This window comes from Colias philodice, chromosome 1 (assembly GCF_061535455.1).
Source record: "Colias philodice isolate Cphi_HAF_F1 chromosome 1, ilColPhil1 Martin Lab GWU primary, whole genome shotgun sequence".
Taxonomy (NCBI): Eukaryota; Metazoa; Arthropoda; class Insecta; order Lepidoptera; family Pieridae; genus Colias; species Colias philodice.
The window spans coordinates 8,836,355-8,857,980 of record NC_143086.1 but is presented as its reverse complement, the minus strand read 5'-3'; the positions used below and the strand labels follow the sequence as shown (position 1 = coordinate 8,857,980).

The 21,626-nt window shown below is 35.2% G+C and overlaps 1 protein-coding gene across 2 annotated transcripts in view; it reads right to left on the bottom strand.

Annotated features, from left to right (window-relative positions):
• Nucleotides 1-281: 281 nt before the first annotated feature.
• The window catches only part of LOC149491268 (protein bric-a-brac 1-like), a 200,435-nt gene continuing 179,090 nt past the window's right edge, over nucleotides 282-21,626 (bottom strand). Inside the window, exons 2-5 of one of the 2 annotated variants that reach the window (XM_089714809.1) lie at nucleotides 7,317-7,374; nucleotides 6,553-6,819; nucleotides 5,152-5,318; nucleotides 282-4,693 (exon numbers count right to left, since the gene is read on the bottom strand). In XM_089714809.1, coding sequence (XP_089570935.1) covers nucleotides 4,202-4,693; nucleotides 5,152-5,318; nucleotides 6,553-6,819; nucleotides 7,317-7,374 — 984 coding nt within the window. In that variant the 3' untranslated portion in view covers nucleotides 282-4,201. The remainder of the gene's footprint in view (nucleotides 4,694-5,151; nucleotides 5,319-6,552; nucleotides 6,820-7,316; nucleotides 7,375-21,626) is intronic. The other variant, XM_089714814.1, reaches the window with a different exon arrangement.

Sequence of the window (21,626 nt, the reverse complement as noted above, 5' to 3'; positions counted from 1 at the left end):
TTATCGCTCTTTTTGAAGTTATGCTAATTGCTACAGAAGAAGACTCTAGCATTGTAAGATCGTATTCAGCAGCTAAATTATTGTTTATTTTAGTGATATATTATATACTCAATTTGCTCTATATGATAAAGGTAACTATTATTGTGTAAATCAGTAGGTAATTTTACTTCATATGCAAGTAGAGGATCCAGTGTGATTCAATGTTTAATAAAAAAACATATAATTAGGTACAACTCATCTATAATAAAGGGAATGGACTGAAGGACTCAAATAAAACGACATTATGCTCTATTTTATATATTTATTCAGACAACGGTACACTGTGACAATAACGAACTTAAATTTACTGAACCGTTATACAATACTACATAATAATAATAATTTATCAGGTGAACTGTTTCTAAACGAAATATTTATTTGGGTAGGTACTGTCAACTACTGGTGTCACATTAAAATTAAAAACATTCAAGAATTACATCAAATTTCAAATTGTACTTGATGACAGACGAATGTATAGCAATTTATAAGTTAATACAATATTATTGTCCGAAAAGAAACTGATTAATTATAATAATTATGGATGTAAAAATATTAAAATTAATATAAAGTTACACAATTATAATAAATCATAAATATATTGTGACTGAAGTTGTAGATTATTATTATATGGAAGTAAAGAATATATTTAATTTTATTCGGACATTGATTACAACATCTAAACATCCATATATCAGCGTACCTACATATAGTAACTTAATATCTTTGATCTCGAAAATGTGTCACATTTAGTTAGATTTAGACAAGTATGCACATTAAAATAAAAAAATAATAACAACAATAGTTGAATAAGTATAACATAATTGTTATGACTAATACGCTACACGATGATTTTAACGTATAACTAGTTACATTTATATTATATCTGATTGATGTCTTTGCCTCCTGTTCTGTTGCGTCTCCTAAAAGCACACGTACGCGAATGTAATGCAATATCAACAGTGATAAACGTCATAAACATGCATTATGACTACGAAAATTATAATAAAATAACCACACTTAGTTGAAAATGAAGAACATTAATAGCTTCCTTAAAACATGCATATCAAATGGACACAACAAACAGGAGCGACACATTAAATAATATTGACATTTAAAGAATATGATAAGGAAACAAAAAATAATATATAATTACATATCGTTAGTTGACATCGATTGACACATTGCGCATCACTACTTACAACTAAACAGTCACATTAAATAGGTACAATACAATACATCGACTGAAATAATATTAAAGATTTTTTGGTGAAACTATATGTAAGGTCAATCAATAAAATACTTTGAGCCCATAACGGCGGTAGGAATAATCTTTTAACTAAAAATAAATAACATCATTAAACAGGTATAGCAGTAGGTACAATAAATTGTGTAAGATTTTGTTCTTTACAATTCATCTATTTTTAATAGTAAGTATCACAAAATAATGAAATAATATTTTTAATAAGAATGTTGTCATGCTACAAGCACACCGTTCGTGTGTCAAACATTATTATCTACTTTAAACTCATAAATAAGATGCAGATACGAGTTCTCGGTACCGGTGGCCACAGGGCCTCAGTACACACAAATACAAGTAATCTTTCACTTAACTATCACGAAAGTTAACACATTTCACTTAGGTATATCGTATGCAATCGAATCGTATTTTTCACCCAGAACAATAAATAAGTTTAATTTTTATTAAATATAACTACAAAACACCGAATGTGATGTTAAACGAACAATTCAAGTTCAAACGAATGGCACTTTGCATGTCTGCATTGTAAGACTGATTTAAAATAAATATAGAATTAATTTTGATGCCGAATAGTGATCTAACGCTTGCCAGTCAGGGTATAACCACATCGGCCAAATATATAATTTTTTGTATATTTTTTACTATATAATAGTCATATGTATTTAATTTTATATAATAATTTTGAATTTTCATTATTCTAAAATTTTATAGTAACGTTCAGTACGGTCGAATGGCAGTGAGACGAGCCGCATCTACGAGATTCTTATAAAATCTTCATTTGGATCGTTGCAGATGCGCAGATGGAGGTGATTACCGCAGCGCACTCTGAGCGCACGCACTGCGCGCTCGGCAAGGCGAGTGCGTCCGTTGGCCACCGCGATCCGCGCTCCGCGCACCGGAGACCCGCGGCCCGGCCCACTGCCACGGGCCGCTCCCTTCCGATCATCGCCGCACCCGTTCCAACACTAACTGTGGTCAAAAAATTTGGAAGGCACTTTCTACTTTTTTCAAAAATTTTAATTTAGTTTTTGAACACATTAGCCTAGACTTATACAATAGAAAATATGCGTAGTAACATTTACCAAAATTTACGCAATACACCTGAAACGTATAGGCCATTTATATATAACATTTTTTAATTTAATTTTTTCCCTAGGTTAACCATTTCCAAAAGATAGCCAAAAGTTTCAACACTAAATTTGATTGTGAATGAATTCTTTTCATAACTTGGTCTTTTTTATACCTACAAAATTTTCAAACTTAAACCGAATGAGTTACTCCAAATTCCAAACAATAGTGAGATATCAAGGCCACTTAGAGACTTACTTATACACCGTTTCGAACATTCTGCGACGAGACTCGCGCGGCCGAAGCGCCGAAGCCCGTGAGCGCCGGCGCTTCGCCCCCCCTCCTTTCATTATATATATTGTGTAAACGCCAACGAATACCCGCCAACAATATCTAAATCATGGTATACCCTTGCGGCAAGAAGGTCCGTATACTAATATTTTTTTCCCGCCGAAACTATTAATAAAAATAAATTTGTATCTGTGTATGAAAGGTGCTGATAAAATAAATTTGTACATATACACCTTATTATATGTTTTTAATTTATTTTCACGCTAGCAACACTGAAGGGAATGTGGGAGCCCCGAGCGGTGGACGCAAGCGCCGCGGAGGGCGCGCAGTGTCGCCGGCGCGATGCTACACCTAGTTACACAGCTATTCTAAGGAAATTGAAAATGTATATTCTAGCTACGAGATAGATTAACAGCCGTTCTAGAGATGACATTCAAACGCTCGGCGAGTGTTTAGTGCTTCTAAACCTAACGTGGGCAAGCCGATTTTCCTCCTTACATTAACGAATTATACAACGAATACAATTTTTTTTTGTATTTTTTGTAATATAATATTTTGTGATCTTTCGACATAATGTTATACGTGTAGATACAAATCCGCAGAGTCTTCTAATACGGACAAACTGGAATGGCAATTTTATTGAATAGGGAACATGCAAAGCTGTACGACACACCGAGCTAAAGTTAATGCAGAGAGGTCGGTCGAGCCCCACACATCTAATTTAGCCTAACATTTGGAACAATCACTACTGGCTAAAGATACATCTATAATACATTTGGCAATCACTAATTCTACAAATATGTATGGGTGATTGGCTGCACGACGAGTGACGAGAAGTTGGCTCGGGGGAAGCCGCAAGCAACACTCACTACTACTATAGACATCGACATCCACCTGACGGGCGACGACTGACGACGACATGCAAGTGATATACATTTAATTACGGGTTATATCTAGAGCTAATTTATAATTTTGTCTTAGACATATGGATGCATTCTGCTGAAATATAGGTAATGATTAGGTATACCAAACAGTCTTTTGAATCGGGCCAAATGTTTTAAATTTTGATATCCTTACGTTTATAGATGGATCTAGGTTATATTCTTAAGCTTACACGTACACGATAGATATATTCAATAAGGGCGACGGGCGGGTCGCGAGCGGGCCGCCCGTCGCCCGCGTTGTCTAACAAATAATAATAATATGATCATCCCATTGGGACACTTACATAAATGTCTATGTAAAGTGAAATAATAATTATATATTATAATTAAACTAAAAATAAAGTTCCGTAGTTATACAAAATTTGTAACTAAACAACGAGCAATTTATTGCACAGTGAGTCCACTTTAAACAATTAAATATGAAAGTAATGCTGACAAATTAACGTTAAACATGGAGATAGCGTTCGTACGCTCTAGCGGTACGAGAAGCCATTTAGAAGAAACCGATGGAGTTGCGGTTCGGAACGAAATAAGGGTAAGCGGGCATCGGTGGGGGCAGGCCGACCGGCGTCTGCGACACCACCGGGCCCGCGGCCTGGCTTCAGATGTTCTCCGCGCGAGCCTCCGCTTGCGCCGCCTCCATCTTCACGGGCAGCGGCGACGACATGTCCTTGCCGTTCTTGCCGAGCGACACCGGCGTCTTGGGCGGGCCCATCTCGGTGATCTCGGCGACCACGTCGCGCTCGCCATAGCGGCTGTCCGGGCGCGGCGAGACGAAGGGGCGGAACGGGTCGGTGGGCTTCGGCGGCTCCAGGGCGTGGCCGGGCGGCGGCGGCGAGCACAGTGGCGACTCCAGGCCGGTGGACAGAGGCGACGGCAGGCGCGGCGACTGCAGCTGCAGCGGCGGCAGGCCCAGGTGCGGCGGGTGGTCGGGCGGCCGCTGTGCGGCCACAACCATGTTGCACATCTGGCGGCGCAGGCCGTGCGCCACGGCGGCCACGGCGGCGGCGGCGGCCGCGTTGGGCGACACGCCGCCCTCACGCCCGTTGCCGCAGGGGACCGGATATGGACTTTGCCCCACCGTCATAACGTCCTGAAAACGCACACGCCGACCGTATTATACACTTTTATGTACAAGATGCATTACAAAAAAGCAATTCCTTACCGAAACCCTCGTATAATACAGTAAGAAACTACTCGACATTCATCCGTTGGGCTTATCGACATTTACATTCAGTCGGTGTAGGTACAAAGTATTATTATATTAAACAATAAAAAACAATAACATAATAAAATTATTTCATGCAAACGGTCGAGAGCCGAACGGAATTCCAAGAAATCTTAATTAAATCTAACGCGATGGTAATCGCCAGCCAATTATAATAATTGAAGTTCGCAAAGGCATATTCGCATTAGCAGAGCAAAGGGAGGGTCATTGTGAGCAATGAATCAAACGCATGAACAATAAAAGGTGCAATTCCGTTTCTTTCGGACGTGTGGGTTTTATCGATGAAGAGAAATTGCCCTCATTAGTGGAGTGTGTATACTGACCGTGATCTGTGGATAGACCGGGAGCACCTCCTCCTTGATGTGGTGGGCGGTGTGCGAGGCCTGCGAGTCCCGGAACACGACCGCGCGGATCACGCCACGGATGTGGTCGTCCGGCCACACTCCTAGCAAGATGCGCTGTGGCCGGCCACGACCTTTCGGTCTCAAATCTGCAACGACACACAACAGTAAAGCGTGAACAGGCAACGCACAATTACTGTTTCCCTGGATGGCGGACGATACAACAAATGATATTATGGAAATATCTTTTGTTGATTCGGTCGAAGTTTTCTTGAAAACGTCTGTGCGCTTTTCCATGAGCGACCGCGAACATCTGTCGCGGGAGTGAGATGTGGACCGCCTCTGTCATCGAGGCGATTAGACTTTATAGCAACATTTGCCCGACACATTGAGTAGCATTCGATCACAATTTTCTCTATATACATTGTGCAACATTTAGCGACCCATACCTCAACATGTTGCGGAACAAATGTTGCGGCCACATCCACATAAATTACGGTGAGATTCGCTCTTGGGTGCAAGTGCAGAGAAAGTTTCCAGAAGAAAACTTACATACACCTTAAAATAATACGTAACTAATATATCATGCTTTCAATGAATAAAAAATATTACAGTCGCATTGGTTCGCTCACATTGATCATTTAAATAAATAGTATTTACTGTCTCTCTGAGTCTTACACAACTAGACAATAAAATTGACATGAGAAAAATTCGCAACAAAACAATTCGCAACGCATAACAAATATAGTGTATACGTAATATTGTGTAACTTACAACATCTCATTAGAGCATATTGCGGTTTTATAGCGTATAAATAATACTTGGAAAACTAAAAAACGACATCCACTATGGTAGTAATAAATAATAAAGTAGATAGTAGTGGCAAATAAAAAGTATTCTTCGTTTAAAGCAAAGGTGCCTTTCATAACTATTAAACTTTTATTTTAAAAATATTTTATATGAAGTCCCCTGTCCAGTAGTGGGGCATTATGCATACATCTTTTTGTGACCGTATTTTAAAAACGAAGAACCATTATGAATTTTGCTAATAGTATCTACGTATTTATATACAGAATAAACAGTTTTCTATTGGTCATTATAGTGTGTTCCGTCCACGTATCGCGTTGGTACATAATTTACTGATGCGATATAATATGTAGGTATAGTACATAATATTATGTCACTACATACTACGTGTGATAGAACTCAAATGAGATTCGCTAGATGGGAAGGTCGATGTTTGTCTGTATTGTATTTTTATAATACAAGTAATGATTCAACTACGATAAGTCAATTTCAACCGCGAAGTTGTAAGACACAATAGTAGTAACTTTTGATTTGCCACTCTCATGGAAGTAACATTAGCGGAGGTTCGTCACATACCTGTACCACCGTCGGCGCTGGGCCCTAGCATGTTGTGGACCCGGTTGGCATAGAGAACAAACGTCGGGTATGGTATGTCGTATTTCCGTGCAGCTTGCGACAGAGACAGGCCCTCCTTGAGCACGGAGAATATAGCCTCTGCCATGGTCTCTGGGCGCCAGGACTTGAGCGGTCCACGCTCGCGGAACCGCAGATTGTGCACCAGGCTCTGGTTGGTGTTCCAGCATTTCTGCCACATGGATTGCAGCTGGTACTGGTAGCTATCTACTGAAATTGAATAATTGTTGTATTAATGCATTGGCTTATTCGGTTGCGTTGAAGAAATGAAAAAGGTAAATTATCTAAAGATTGTATTTTATTAATATATCAATAAACTAATATTTAAAAAAGCTATGTATAAATATTGTTGGAAATCATACATTCCAGAACAGTTTGTGATATATTAGATTAAACAATAAAGTATTCTCTTCTAATAATTTTGTTACAAAACATTGGCAATATCCATTAATAAACAGACAGGTGGCAACAGAAGCTTTATTGTTCCAATAGTTATAGCTAATTATTTGTTTTAGAGTCAATGTCAGGATGGCGGAATGCCATTATATTAAAGAAAACCATTAATCTTTTTAATGTGTTTTTCTAGTCTAGACGTTCTAAATACATGCATGTTTTATCAGAATTCTTATTTTTCTTATGTATGGGTCTCAAATCAAAATTTTAGAATACATAGCAGTATAAAATTCATTTTAAAAGCATCGACTGACCTGCCAAAGATGATGTGGATGCTCCAAGCCAGGCGTGGGAGTTTTCAAGTATCTTGGCCTGTGAACAATAGAGCAGAGTTAGTTGCGACGTTTTTAATGTTTACAAGAACTTCATGTCTATTCTATAACAACAAAATGTAATCATAAATAATTGTAATATGGCTCAATATGTTAAAGTCGTTGGTCAAATTACGTCGCGCAATTGCGCTTGCACATGTTTTCAATAATGCGCAGGTACTACTTAAATAACCACAAATTACATTTATTTGTAAAGGTAACTTTTAACTTTTACCGGAAGCTCTTATTATTTCAAATATTACATTTTTACCATGTCAACGATACATACTTTACGGTTATCTATAGAGGTTAATCAAATATTCATACAGGAAATATAATTACAATATTTATAATTTATGCAAATTGTATGGGTGCTGAACGAAATTGTAGTCTCAAGTTAACAACAAAATTGTTTTAAATTACAATAAGTTATAGCAGTATGTTTATAATATTTACTTCTGAGATTTAGTCCAATAAAAGTGCATTCAGCAAACGACGAAACAAAAACGATTCACAAGCATGGCAATAATCCAGAACAATAATCCCATGAGCGGTAAACGGAAAATAAGTTATTTTATTCACATAGGTGAGGATAAAAAATGATGTAACCACTTTTAAAATACGTAATAAACAATAGCAAACGCTCCGAGCGTTCCGCGTCAGACACGTCCACAACAAAACCCGTGGACTTTTTTGAATCAAAGTATTTCACCGTGATTTTCAACGTGTAAAATACCGCAATGTTTTTTTTTTTGACATATTCGGCATGACGTGGGGTGGGTCTATAAACAGTTGTGCTCTAGGCATCGCATTTATTGCAGATGCATGTCACTTCTCCATGTGACTTCGGCTATCTCTTTGTGATTTCAATATGTGTCTTAATTGAATATGTACAAAATGGAGCAACCTCTTTTGATATAAAATTAGACGAATAAAGTAGCCAGCACTGCATGATATATTTTTTATAGTTATCTATCTTGCTTAATTAAAAGTACCTATCGATACTTGCTTTATTTATGAAAGGAGTACGGGTATTGAGGTGTAAAGCGTTGATCATGAAAAAATTTATAAACAAAGATAACACTTTGTTTTTAGGCAATCAATAATTTAGGTACCAGGCTGCTGGTTGCAGTTTGAATGGAAGCATTTTTCAATAAAACAAACCGAGCATTGAAACACGAACAAACACGTGTTCTACGTATACATATGTATAAATTGTTTTTCCGAGTGTACCTAATAATATTATGGGCAAGTCGCTCGCGCGGCGCATTCATAAATCTATTTTATCGTACGCGAGCAATAAATTTTATTTCGGGATCTTTAATTCTTTGTTATTGAATTGGATTTTAGTGTTTTATTTGGGTAAACAAACAATACATCGGAACGTTTGAAACGGTACTTAGGGCACGTGCGCGCAACGTAAATACGACTAGTGAAGCGGTGCGGCGTCGCGCGCTTCATAAAATTTTTATTTGTAAAAACCTTTCTTACTAATTTACAGCTGAACATTACACGGCGCTTTTGTCTGCGTTCACAATTAAAAGTTCGATAAAGTTTTGTAGTTCGCTACAAAGAATGCCGCTCTTTGCCCGAGCGATTACTGGCCCAATGTAAATAAAGTGCAGTGTACGCGCACGGGGCGACTCCGTAGCGACCGGTCGTAAACTTCCTGCTCGAGATCGGTAGGTGTAAATTAAAACATGAATCGATTTTTTTTCATCTGACCGTTACAATTGCTATCGTGAATTAAAATGAAAAACAGTAGGAGCTACAACAAAAGCGAAGAGATTCCTTTGAACTGGACTAACTGTTAAATGTAACAATATATTTTGGACGTTCGGATACGTCAGCCGGATGTGAGAACCTACTAGAAGTAAACTGAATGTAAAAATGAAGGTTCGATCGCGTGGAAAGTTTAGAAGAACGGCTTAATCCGTGTGGTTGTTAGCGGCGATATGAATAGATTGCAGGACATTGACGCGCGCAGTGAAATAAAAGCTATTGAGTAAGGTTAGTGCCGAAGGTTCCGGAGCTTGAAAACTGAACGGTCTTGAACTGCTTTCAACGATCTCTTGCTTGGTGGAGCGCGATCTATTGCTTCGCTTGTCTCTGTCAGCCTCACTGGTACATTTACCTATTAGGTATTATAAAACGAGGAACATGATTATGTAATTAGTTACAAAAGAAAGCTCAGGAATATCGTGCAAGATTTTATAGAAAATAGCCTTAGGCGATGTAGAGCGCGATAGTTTTATTTTATACGAGAATTACATTTTGAATGTCGGAGTTTACAAGTCGGTTACTTAATACAAATATAATAAGATGGAATCGCATAGTTTCTTGTTAATTTTCAGAATAAAAACATTTATTAAAATTATTTTTTATTTAATTTATAATAAAATACAACATTAACATAGCATAGATATATGCAGAGCCTGGAAGATCGGTCTCTTTATACTTTTTATTAGGGTCAAGGGTGAGACGAGTTAGTTCAATTGATCTCAATTAGAATTATTAATATACCTTGATTACCATTAAATTGTGTGTACACTCGACCGACATTTAAATGTTCAATGACTCCTTTTGTATTTTAGGTTGTTCAAATAAATATAACTACTTACCAAGGTTATTATAATTATTTTTGTGAACTCTTACAATCAATTAGAATATTTAATAACGTTAAGCTCCAAAACTTTCTATAGTTATTTATCATTTAGATATCATTGAAATATTGAAATGAAACTAAAACGTTTTCATAAAATAATCATTCTCTATCAAAGTTTGTAATTTTGTTATAAACTTTTTCACTGTCAATCTATAAATGAATATTATATCAATGTTAATGATACAATTTTTAAAAAGATTTTTCTGTATGAATGCACTTACAATTATTTCCATAAAAGTTTTTTTGGTTAACTCCAGGATCCGATCCTGCAGTGGTGAAATGCTTCAAAATGAACTTCAATAACTTCAAAATAAGTCATTATTTCATCGTAATTCTGTCATTGTGGTTTATAGCTCAAGAACACTATAATAAGCTTCCGTATTACGCAATTACGCTGCACATCATGGAGAATGTGCATAATAAGTTACGCCAGCTAAATTACGCTTACATTATTCTATTAAAATAATATTCATATACGAATGGGTACAATACTCTTTCCCACATTCGCGATTGTATGAGAAAAACTCAGCTGCTCCGTAGCGCATAAAATTGTATAACAAGAATTTAATACAATTTCATTATTTTTTCAAATGTATTTTAATATGGAAACATCGCGTATCTACGTGTAGGTATTGTAATGAAAAAATCAGACCTGCTCGTTACGAACATACGACGTGTTTTAAAACTTTGTTCGACATTAAGATATAATTTCCATAAACGCCGGTAACAAAGCCGGTCTGTGTAAAAAAATGTCGCATTTAAAATTCTTATTTTATACTATAACACTCGAAAGCCACACGTTGGTATAATAAGGAGCCATGAATTTGCTTTTATGAATTCAGAACTTTGTTACGTAGTTTTAATACATTGCATTTTTCTATTTAACTTTAAAAGCGAGTTTACGCTCAACTCAAAATTATATGTTTCGAAACTACGAGATGTAAAAAATTAATTAAAACTTTCCTACAATTTGTTAATGAGCGAGTACAAAATGGATCGAAAAAGTTTTCCGAATTGTATAATATCGGTTAGCGGGAAGTGGTTATGTGATAAAATTAAGGAGCTGTTAATGGAGGTCGGATCGTTTGAATCTGAGTGAATTTGTGCGGCTATTGAGCTTTGACGGATAATGCTTGGGATCGAGACAGGGCAAGCGAGGCTCGTCGCGATTGAAGAGGCGCGCACGTGTGCGTCTCGTTACGACAATAATATTGGTTCCTGCTCCATACCGCCTGTCAGATGGATGGGCTGCACATCCGCCATCCGCCGGTCACGCCTGTATGGAATCTTGATAACGTCATTCAGTGGCGTCAGAAACAACGGCCGCCCAATGGCGACGGTTACATGCTTTCACAGGTTTGTCATGTCAATCTAGCCGTGACGATAGCTTCGGCGTTTAAGATAGGTATGCTTTGTTTGGTTTACTACAATATCGCAATATTGTACACGATTACACGATCCTCGTCTTGCTTAATTGAACACAGTGACATAATTTTTATAATTAAAAGAATCCTGCCTAATACATAAGCTTAATTTTCTTTAAATTTTAATGAAATATAATATTTCAATAGCACCTTAACGTATTTATATCCAGCTCTATCAAAATATCTCACACTTAACCTGAACGAAGTCCTCCACTGAAAAGAAAAAGGCTTCTTAAAAATATTCTGCTCGAACGCCCTACTACAGTCGCGAGATTCCCGTGTGTGAGTTAGGTTTCAGTAAATACGTATGATTCATTTGTGATAGGAGAGTTAGCGAAGAATGGGGATGGAATCCGCCGAGAGGCGAAGGATAACTAATCACACATCCTCTCCACGGCGGTACGGGTGCGGTTACATTACTAACAATAATATATATTAACAAAAAAAACCTTCACAAAATTCTATTTTGAATCGCTCATTACAAAGCAATGATACTGTGTTTCTATTTAATATCTCGTATGAATACAGTCGATACACGCGACTAGAAAAGAATAGGAAGAAAACTTGTCAATTTAATTAATAAATATGTAGGCTGCGACATAGATGATAGTGGCATTGTCTCTGTAAGCATTGTTCGCGAGGCAGCGAGGCCCTGACCAGGCGGGCAGCGCCGACGAACGCTCGCCCGCTGCCGCGCCGTGCGCGCTTCTCTCAGGCCGAACCATTATCCATTTTCACATTACTGTCTTTTTGTTCCCCGTTTGATTGTTTAAGCGTGCGTCGATGTGGTATCCAATGGTTATTTTTTTCTATAGAGCTTTCACTTGAAATGGCTTCAGTCAATTGTGGAATATGTTGGTCTTATTGTTTCAGAAGAACAATAACCTTCATTTTATATGTTTACAGCGTCTGAAGGCTTAATAGGCACTTTGCGTCTATTGCACGCATCTGCCGTTGTTGTTATTGTGTCTAGATCTATTCGTGTATTCGAGTTTGTCTCTATTCCATTTTTTATTGTTCTATTTTCTATTGCGGACTAGTCGAGTGATTAGACAACGGGGATTGATCATCCCATGGGAATAGTATACTACTTCACCATACAATGCAGTAATTTAACAGCTCCGCGATATTAAAATATCATGTCGGCAACCGAGTTGCAATGTGGCGATTAATTGTGATTTGCTTCGTATTATTCGTCTTGTTATTGCTTTCAAGCATCCAATGAAATGTAACAGTAAATTAATAAGTTCGTTTCAGTTTGATGATCGGTAATTAAATTGTTACCTATACTTACGTTATTCAGTGTAGCTGGTTTTATTGAATAAATATTTATTGTAGAAATAATCAAAGTAAAGATTTAAGCTGTCTGTGTCAGAATCCTTTAAAGTTCCAACCACAATTAAACGACAAATTGGAAGTATCATAAAAGCTTCTTAATAATGTATAACATCTTTCCCCTTTGACCGCAGTGCAAATTAAAATAAAATGTAATACACAAACGCATCTGACGATGATGGCAAAGCGAAAGAGAATTTAAATGAAATACAAGCGGAACTGTTTAAGTCGGAAGATCACACTCGATTCACAACGTACCGTTTATGACGTTAGTACCGTTTAAAAGCTTTTATTCGTTGTTACTTCAATTACACTGTCTCATTTGTGTATACAATTTTCTGCCATTCGTATTGTCCGAGACCTATTATTTCATGGATATATTATTAAATAATTTCGACACAGCGTGTGTGTTTTCGAAGTTTACGTTTAAATACGTTGTTTTACCCATTCTGAGGTATAGTAAATAACGTGGCAGTAATGATATGGTGAACTAGTGTACTGTATAGAATCATGTTGTTCCTACATTATAATATTGTTAGAACCCTAATAATGTCTTCGTTAGAACAGCAGTGGGTTTACCCAAATATTGTTACCTAATACAAAATATTTATTTATAAATTCTGAAAAAGTTGTCAGAAATTTCTGACTGTTTTAAATTTATCATCCTAAAGCGATTTTAATATTGAGTTAAAATTATTAACGTGGCATGAGTCCTCATTTTAGAGTTACGTATTTAAAGCCGACCGAATGAAAGCTGTCAGGTCGTGAAAATGTTGCAGAATATATTAATTTTCTTCTGTTTACTCTCTTTTTTACTTTTCTTCAATTTACAGACACTTCAAATATTAAAGCGGCAGTAAAGTCGCACACGATTCATGTGAATTAAGAAGTATGCAAACGTCCTCATAACTGTAGTTCAACGCACACATTCGGAAGTTTTAATACATCGCATTAATTACAGGCACTGTCGTATCTGTAAAGTTAAATATTAGTGAGTCGGCACTTATGCAAAACGAGTAAGATTTTATTTGACTTCGGCGTAGTTTCGGCGCTGGCGACGATGTAAGCAAGACAAACATGTTAATTATCACCCCACCCCCACCCCCGGCACCTCTCGCGCCCGCCTCACCCCTCTGTCTCCCAATTACGACGGCGAGCGGGAAGGCGCGATGCCTGAATTATTTAGGGCGAACTTTGACGAACATTTGTTTTTAATTTAAAACGACCTATACATCCGCTGGAATTATAACACTTATATATAATTCAGCGCCGGACGAAACAGGTAACTGGTGTAGATGGTCCTCAGTGAATAAAATACGAGTATAGTTTCGTATTACGAATCGGTTAAAATATTTAATGCGTCCGTGCTTATTTCATCGCGCTTACGAACAAACTCCGCTTAATTTATTATTTACGTCGAGAACCTTCAGTTTCGTGTTTAATTTATTTATATTTATTCATAGTGTAACAAGAAGTTTTCCACGATTCCTGCGTACTTCGTCCTGTGAATATATACAAACTAAATTATAATAACGCTTCCACTAAACTTGGAAACTTAGTAAATCCATTGTTATTTAGACAATAAAAGTTAAATTCGGTATGTGCTTAGTTGTGAATTTTTTGTTTATATGTTTATAGTTAAATTATATAATATAATTATTTATATTAAATAATATGGACAAATTATATCACCAACTTCCTAAAAATAGCTATAAAGGGAATTTATATATGTTTATATACTATGCTATAGAATTGTGAATTTTACTACTCGTACCACATAAACCTATTATTCACAGAAAAATATTTAAGGCAGCTCATTAAAGCACAACTTTATGGAATTTAAACTTAGCAGGAAATCTAACAGATTATTCTTATTCGAGCTTTACGAGGAAAAGTCGAGCCGATAAAAATAAAGCTTTTTTTAAATATTTTAATTCGTGGAAAATTATTATATTTTCATTGATTAAAATGAACCGTGTATAGAATTAGTATAAATCATATTCATAATTTAACTTGTCAAATGTTTTCTTAACGTTTCTTTTTGTGTTCTTGAAAACATCGCGAATGCTAAACTAATTGAAATCAATAACTAATGCATTTCATTCTACTCAATACCCATAACATTATCTTATACATACTATATTTATTTATATTTACTTCAGTATTTAAACAAATCTATACACTCCCAAAACAAGCTTCATAACCAACCCGTGCGTAACATTATCAAACGTACCTACTAAAGAGTAAATCTATACTTACTGTAAAATTTCTTCTCCATAGTGCAGTATTGCAGTGCGTACGGCAACATTAACTCATAATGCATTAGATAGGGTTGTACCAAATCGCACCACCGGTTATACACGATCCCCCTGGGACCTCGGCATTAGTGATTTATGAAAACGGTCAAGTGGATTTATCTCTCTGTATGAGTTTATATATAATTCATAGGGAGAATTGATATTTTTATGACATTAGTCAAAAGTTGTGAGCTTTGACTAAACTTATACCGGTATAGATATTTATTACAGTTTAATGTATTACGTCTTTGTATTATTAAATGAGGCAAATAATTTATTAAAAATATGATAATAAATATAATTGACTGGGCACAAAGTATCAAAAAAGGTCAGTGTTAAAGGAAGTTATGAAGTTGATTTTGTGTTAAACATTTTAGTTTGTGGAAGCTTCCTCGTACCCTAATACTAAAATAAAAAAAGAACGACAATACTTCAATTAGGTAATAAACTCAATACAATACGTTATGTGTTAAATCGAAACCAATAAAGGCATTTCAAGACAATTTATAAATATTATGAATATTATTTGTTTATTCTAAGAGTTAATTTAATAGAATATAACATTAGGGCCCCGGGCCTCACCATTGCTCATGATGTATCTGGTCTCCATTCACACAGACAAGGAAATTTTCGCCCGCATCTGTTTATAATTAATTTAGAACATTAATTCTGTATTGTACAAATGGATGTCTATTGTTATGTTTTCATACAAAGCGCTCGCGTCTCGCTGTGTTATGTTGTTTTAATCTAAAATCGGCGTACATCTCTTGTTTTTCTTAAGAAATGATGATGAAGTGAATATAACACAAACCTAATTAAATATTTAAGTACAATCATAGAATGTATTATGTACAATATTGCCAAATATTATTTTATTTGTTTAACGTAATTGTTTTTAATTAGCATGGTGGGAAATGTTTTTAAAATTTATTTAAATAGGTCTCGAATTATAAGTCAAATAAAACCCCCGTACCTATATTCCAATAAAAAGAAAAATATAAATTCACTCTAGAATAAAATCGTTAAAACTTTTAATGCAGTTAACACTTAATTGAATTTTCAATTGCAGTTCAAAATGTGAGCACCTGGAATGTTTTAAAAACATTTTACAAATAGTAAAATATATTTTTTATAGCAAGCTCACTCGAGGCTTATCGGAAAAGTTCGGGAATACTTCTCAAAGTTTTCGAATGCGGATACGGCACGGATTATTTCGATGCAGTGCACGTAACATGTTCGTTTTTATATTTATATTTTAAAAGTTCACAACGGGATAGAATATTTAATTAAACACTTATCAAATTGTTTTCTAACTTCTCGTCATCAGTGTATAACGCGAGCTGTCCTTCAGAACGTAATTGAAAGGGGTTAAAAATAAAAATAGGATTTAAAAGTGAACAACGGAACGCGAAAAAGTTTAAGCGGCAACTAATTAAAAACAAAATGAAAAAAAGAGGCTCACTTGAGCGCGCGGAAACTGGCTTTCCCGAATTAACTCGTTCTTTTTCGCGCGCTTTCCCTTTCGTCCAGCTAATGAGGGTTAAGGACCTTCGTGTGTACCCGCTGACGCCATATTGTTCTATTTACAAATTTGTCCCCGTAATGTCGCTTTTAAAGGACGTTAAGTCGACGCGAAAAATAATAACACGACACTTGCTCTTTGTAAATTTTTTATTTATATTTTAATGTAATTTGAATTTGCTACGTCTATACGATATGTTATTGTATTCTGATGGCCAGAGTGAGAGAATAGATTCAGATTATTATATCATAAGTTATGAAATTTTGAATTTAAGATCTGAGGTAGAATTGTACATTTACATGTAAAACTATATTTTGTGAAAGCTTCGAATATTTTGTCAGCAGGTGGATAATGTTAAATATATCACAATTTTCTATAATAAACAGTACCTCTTAAGGTCTCGAGATCGGAACGTCTTTATATTCTCAGAAGACTACCATTTCTTAGCGCGCTTTAAATTAATGTTTTAGTTGTAAAAAATGTAGAATGCACATTTGCTTTTTGTCCGTTACTTTATTTTCAAAGTACACAATCGCGCCTCTCGCGTCTCAGCCGACCTAAGGGCTCATTCTCATGGACGCTATTAAAATTCTTAAGACCGCGCTTAATTAATATAAAATTGAAATAATTGAAATTTCTTTGAGAAATAACAAAGTAAATATAACAAATAAAAAGTTTGCAATTAAAACAATAGAAGTAAAATAACATTGTAATAATTTTTTTCATCGATACCCGTTCATTGATTATAATTTGAGCAGCTGGCAGTTTTTATGAGCATATCTTGAGTTATGTGAATCCATTAATTATTATTCCTTTTATTTTTTTTATTTTTCTACTATTCATGTGCAAGTTTAAGAGTAACGACTAAATACACCTATGATAAAATATAATAATCATTATTCATGAGCATTAATTGAGCAAAAATGTGCTCTGTATGTCTCAAATAGGTATAAATAAAATTATAGAGGGTTAAATGAGATGAGAATGATATTTTACTCCGGGTCAAAATGAAAATTATTCTTTAAAATGAAATATTCCAAACAACTCTCAATTGTATTTTAGTTATTCAATAAACAATTAACCTCAGCCAAACATAATTTAAAATTAAATTAGATGCCCTTGTAGAAAAAGCATGAGCTTTGAGAGAGTTTTCCTTAAGTATAGCTCGCAATCGACATTCCTTTACCGTAGATCAAAAGAGCTGATTTAATTGAATAAATAAAATAAATAGATAGCAAGAGGAAAGCAGAGTCCCGTATGAAAGCAGCCGTAGTGTCGGCACAGCACTGCGACCGTCTCGACAATACCCTCTTGTTTATAGTCCGGCCTACTTCCTTTGAACGCGCATGTGGGCCCGAGGAAACGTGCAGTAAACAGAACTTTCTCGTAATGTTTAATTAAATTAATCAGTTGGTTGATTAGTCGATGGTCCACGAGCGATAAACACGTCTCGCTTTGATCTCGCACTCTCGATTGTACCCGCGGCGCCGGCGCGCAACGCCGGACTTGTCAATTGTATTATCTTTTTATTGTTTACATTTAAACTTATTTCATTACCGTTTGAGCGTGGAATGTAGACGTTTAGAGATATTTACTTAAACATTTCGCTTCTACGCTGGAAATGTATGTTGAGTAAAATACAGGTATAGTTGTGAATAATTTTGATTAGATTGATGTACTATGATAAAAGCTCTCCCAATGATGGTTCAATGTCAGTTTGGACGTATGGTATAAAGTTAATTTTAAATATAAACATTCCTTAGCGTGGTTTTATTTAAAGATTCAATTTTTACTGTATCGTGCGAGTATATAATGCAGCAATGTAATCGCATCAGAAGGAGACCGTTACGATTACCTATATTTAGATTTTAGGAGCTTACACCGCAAGAATGTGTAATGAACAGGCCTGACCTGACATAAACATATTGTGCAGCTGAAATTAAAGCAATTATATTTAAAACAACGTTCGAGATAAATCTGAAACATCAACTGAGTGCTGAATAAAATATAATCAGAAGTTATTGGTCAGAAAGAACTTTTTACTGTGAACTTTTTTGTGTGACACATATGAATATTTTTTTTGTTATTACTTTTATTAATTTTCAATTATATTCAGAAGAAAGTAAGACCACATCAATGACAATCATTTAAGTAATTATTAGGTATAATTGAAAAATACATAAACCTATGAAAGCTTCTTGTAACAAAATTATTTTAGCTCTAAAAGATCTAAGCGATCAGGTAATTTAAAACACACGTGAAACTCACAACAACGTAACGAGATAGTCCCATTTATTCCTGTTTGCTACATTTTTGCCAATCTGACAAAGGCGTAAGCGGCTTAAAGCTTATGAACTACTTTGGATGCTCACTTCATTTGCCCTCTGCTTTTAAAATGGACATCGAACAAATTCTCTCAATTTTTGTAAATAACGTTGCAATGATGCAGATAAAGGAATTCCTGACGTATTTTTCCTAGTAAATAAGGTAATTCTTAATTAATGACGCTTTCGACAGCCTAAATAAACTCGACTGTAATTCCTTTCATCGTAACATTGCAACCTTATTAACGAAAATTCAGTTAGTTTACACTTTGACGTGAAATTTCACAACTTTACTTTTAAACTAAACTTTTAAACAGATATACATATAAGGATTTCATTTCGTTTCATATGAAAAAGCTACAGCTAACCAAGTTGGTCAAACAACGTGGGAGGTTTATCCTTGAATGGTCAGTTTTTAAAGAGACAACAGTGTAAAGTGTTACTTAATGTCCACGGGAGCACTCACAAAGTGCAATCCATTTTCTAAGAAAATCCTTTGAAATACGTTGTCACTGGGACTTTTATGCCGTTGTGTGTTGCCACAGCGAACAATAGAATAATGTAATATACGTATAGCGTGATGCGTCGGCGGCCGTCAGACGTGGCGCCTCGGATCTTTAATGTCCGCTAATAATAAATTTTGTTTAACATATTACTGTTAGGCGGCGCAATGAAAATGTGAACACACGGGAAAATTAATTTGAGAACGTCCCACTTGGACGAATCCTTTTAACGTCATATAAACAAGATTTTATTTTTATATTGCTTTCTAATTATAATATAGAATGTTCAGCTTGTAAAATTCTAATCACATTTTGATGAATCAGTTGATTAGTGCGGTCGTTGTTGCGAAGCTCATGTGGCAAGTTTTATTGGAAATTTTAAACATGAAAATATGTTATGGAGGATTTAAAGTTCGGAAACCGTTTTGAACGCAAGCGATGAAAATAATATAATTAACCTTGACCCATTTTATAAAATACATTATTATTTATTCCGTACGCTGTAGAAACATCATGGTAATTATATTGTAGGCATAACCATGTTTGTAACATGTTTACTTTTTTACTTTTCCGTGTAAACAATATCGAAGGTTTAACTACTTAGCATAATAGATGATTACGTTCACTTATTCGTTGTATTAGCCTGTCAATTTGTCTATGAAATTGAAAAATCGATGTGTAATATCAAGAATATTCACCGCCTGTAATCGTAGCGGTGTTCTTTATGTACGATTCGTTTAACCGAACATAAACTAATTTAAATAAATGCATATCTTATTGTCGGCGGGTAGATATAATTCTATGATAAAATACTTGGATCTATTGAAAAGGGAACACTAAACGACTTATGATAACATAGCAACATTAGCATTAGGTTATTACTTTTTTATTAAAAAATGTTGAAACAAAGGCAGGAAGCGCAGAATGAGAACACCAGTTGTTTCCATAGTTTGAAATTCCGCAACGCTCGTATGGGACTGTTGAATGTTAGTTATTGCAGCTGACTTGATTCGCAATATAAGATTTGTAAAAGTATCAAGTACTGGACTTTTTATGCACGAAGTTATTATTGCGGACCATTTGCGGACGTTGTTTTTTGAAAACTACGGATAAAAATGTAAACATATCTATGTAACATTATATCTTTTGTTTAATGGAACATTATTAACTAATAGATTTTATGAATGATGATTTAATAGATGAATTGTTGATAAAAAGACAATTTTAAATTCTAAAAAGTACCGTAGCGTATTTTATATCGTTTCGATACCTACACGTGGCCACGCAAATAAAACAATAGAACATCGTTAGAATCAAAGGCCGGAGTTAGATGCGTATGAAAATAAAATTGCAGTTAGAAAAGCACTTACCTACACCCTTAATACTCAAGCTACTAGAGTCTACCGTACCGTCTAACAACTGCAAAATCCTCATAAATCCCCAATTAAAACAAATATAGACGAGATAACATAAAATATCGACATCGGAATCTATTGTCATAACCACGCTGAAGCTTTCGAGCATGGCCTTTAGAGAGAGAGATACCTCTCTCTCTCTCTCTAAAGGCCAAAAAATTTCTCGTAAGGCTAAAAAAATTTCGTTTATTCAAACCGTTTGAATGGAGCTACCATCCGTGATACACCATTATATCGTGTCTGTTAGTCTGCGTGTGAAATTGCCGTGAACGATCTTATTCAGGGATTATGCATTTCCCTACAGGCTATCGAAAATTATACCATTTCATAATATGAACGTACCTACAGTCATTTCTGAAACAAAAGGTTCAAAGAAAAATGCGTTTGTTACGGTTAGAAAATATTTAAAAGTATTGTTTACTTCTTCCCTTTTTTAATTTATTACATACACAAATGCACTTTTATAATAATATTGTTGTTTTTGATGTATAATGGTATAATATACATATTATAGGCTACATTTTTATCTTGTACTTATCTTGTATTTTTACTATTTTCTATTAAAATCTTATGCACGTAATATTACCTACATGTTACGTTACACACAACACACATTTTATACGTTACACAACACACACGTTATACACAACATTTTAATCAATTTTGTTAAATATAAACCTATAGTCATATTATACATTTTTGTACATATGGGTAGTGTATTCCAACAATATTTGAAGTTTCAAAAGCCTACTACACTATAATAGAGGA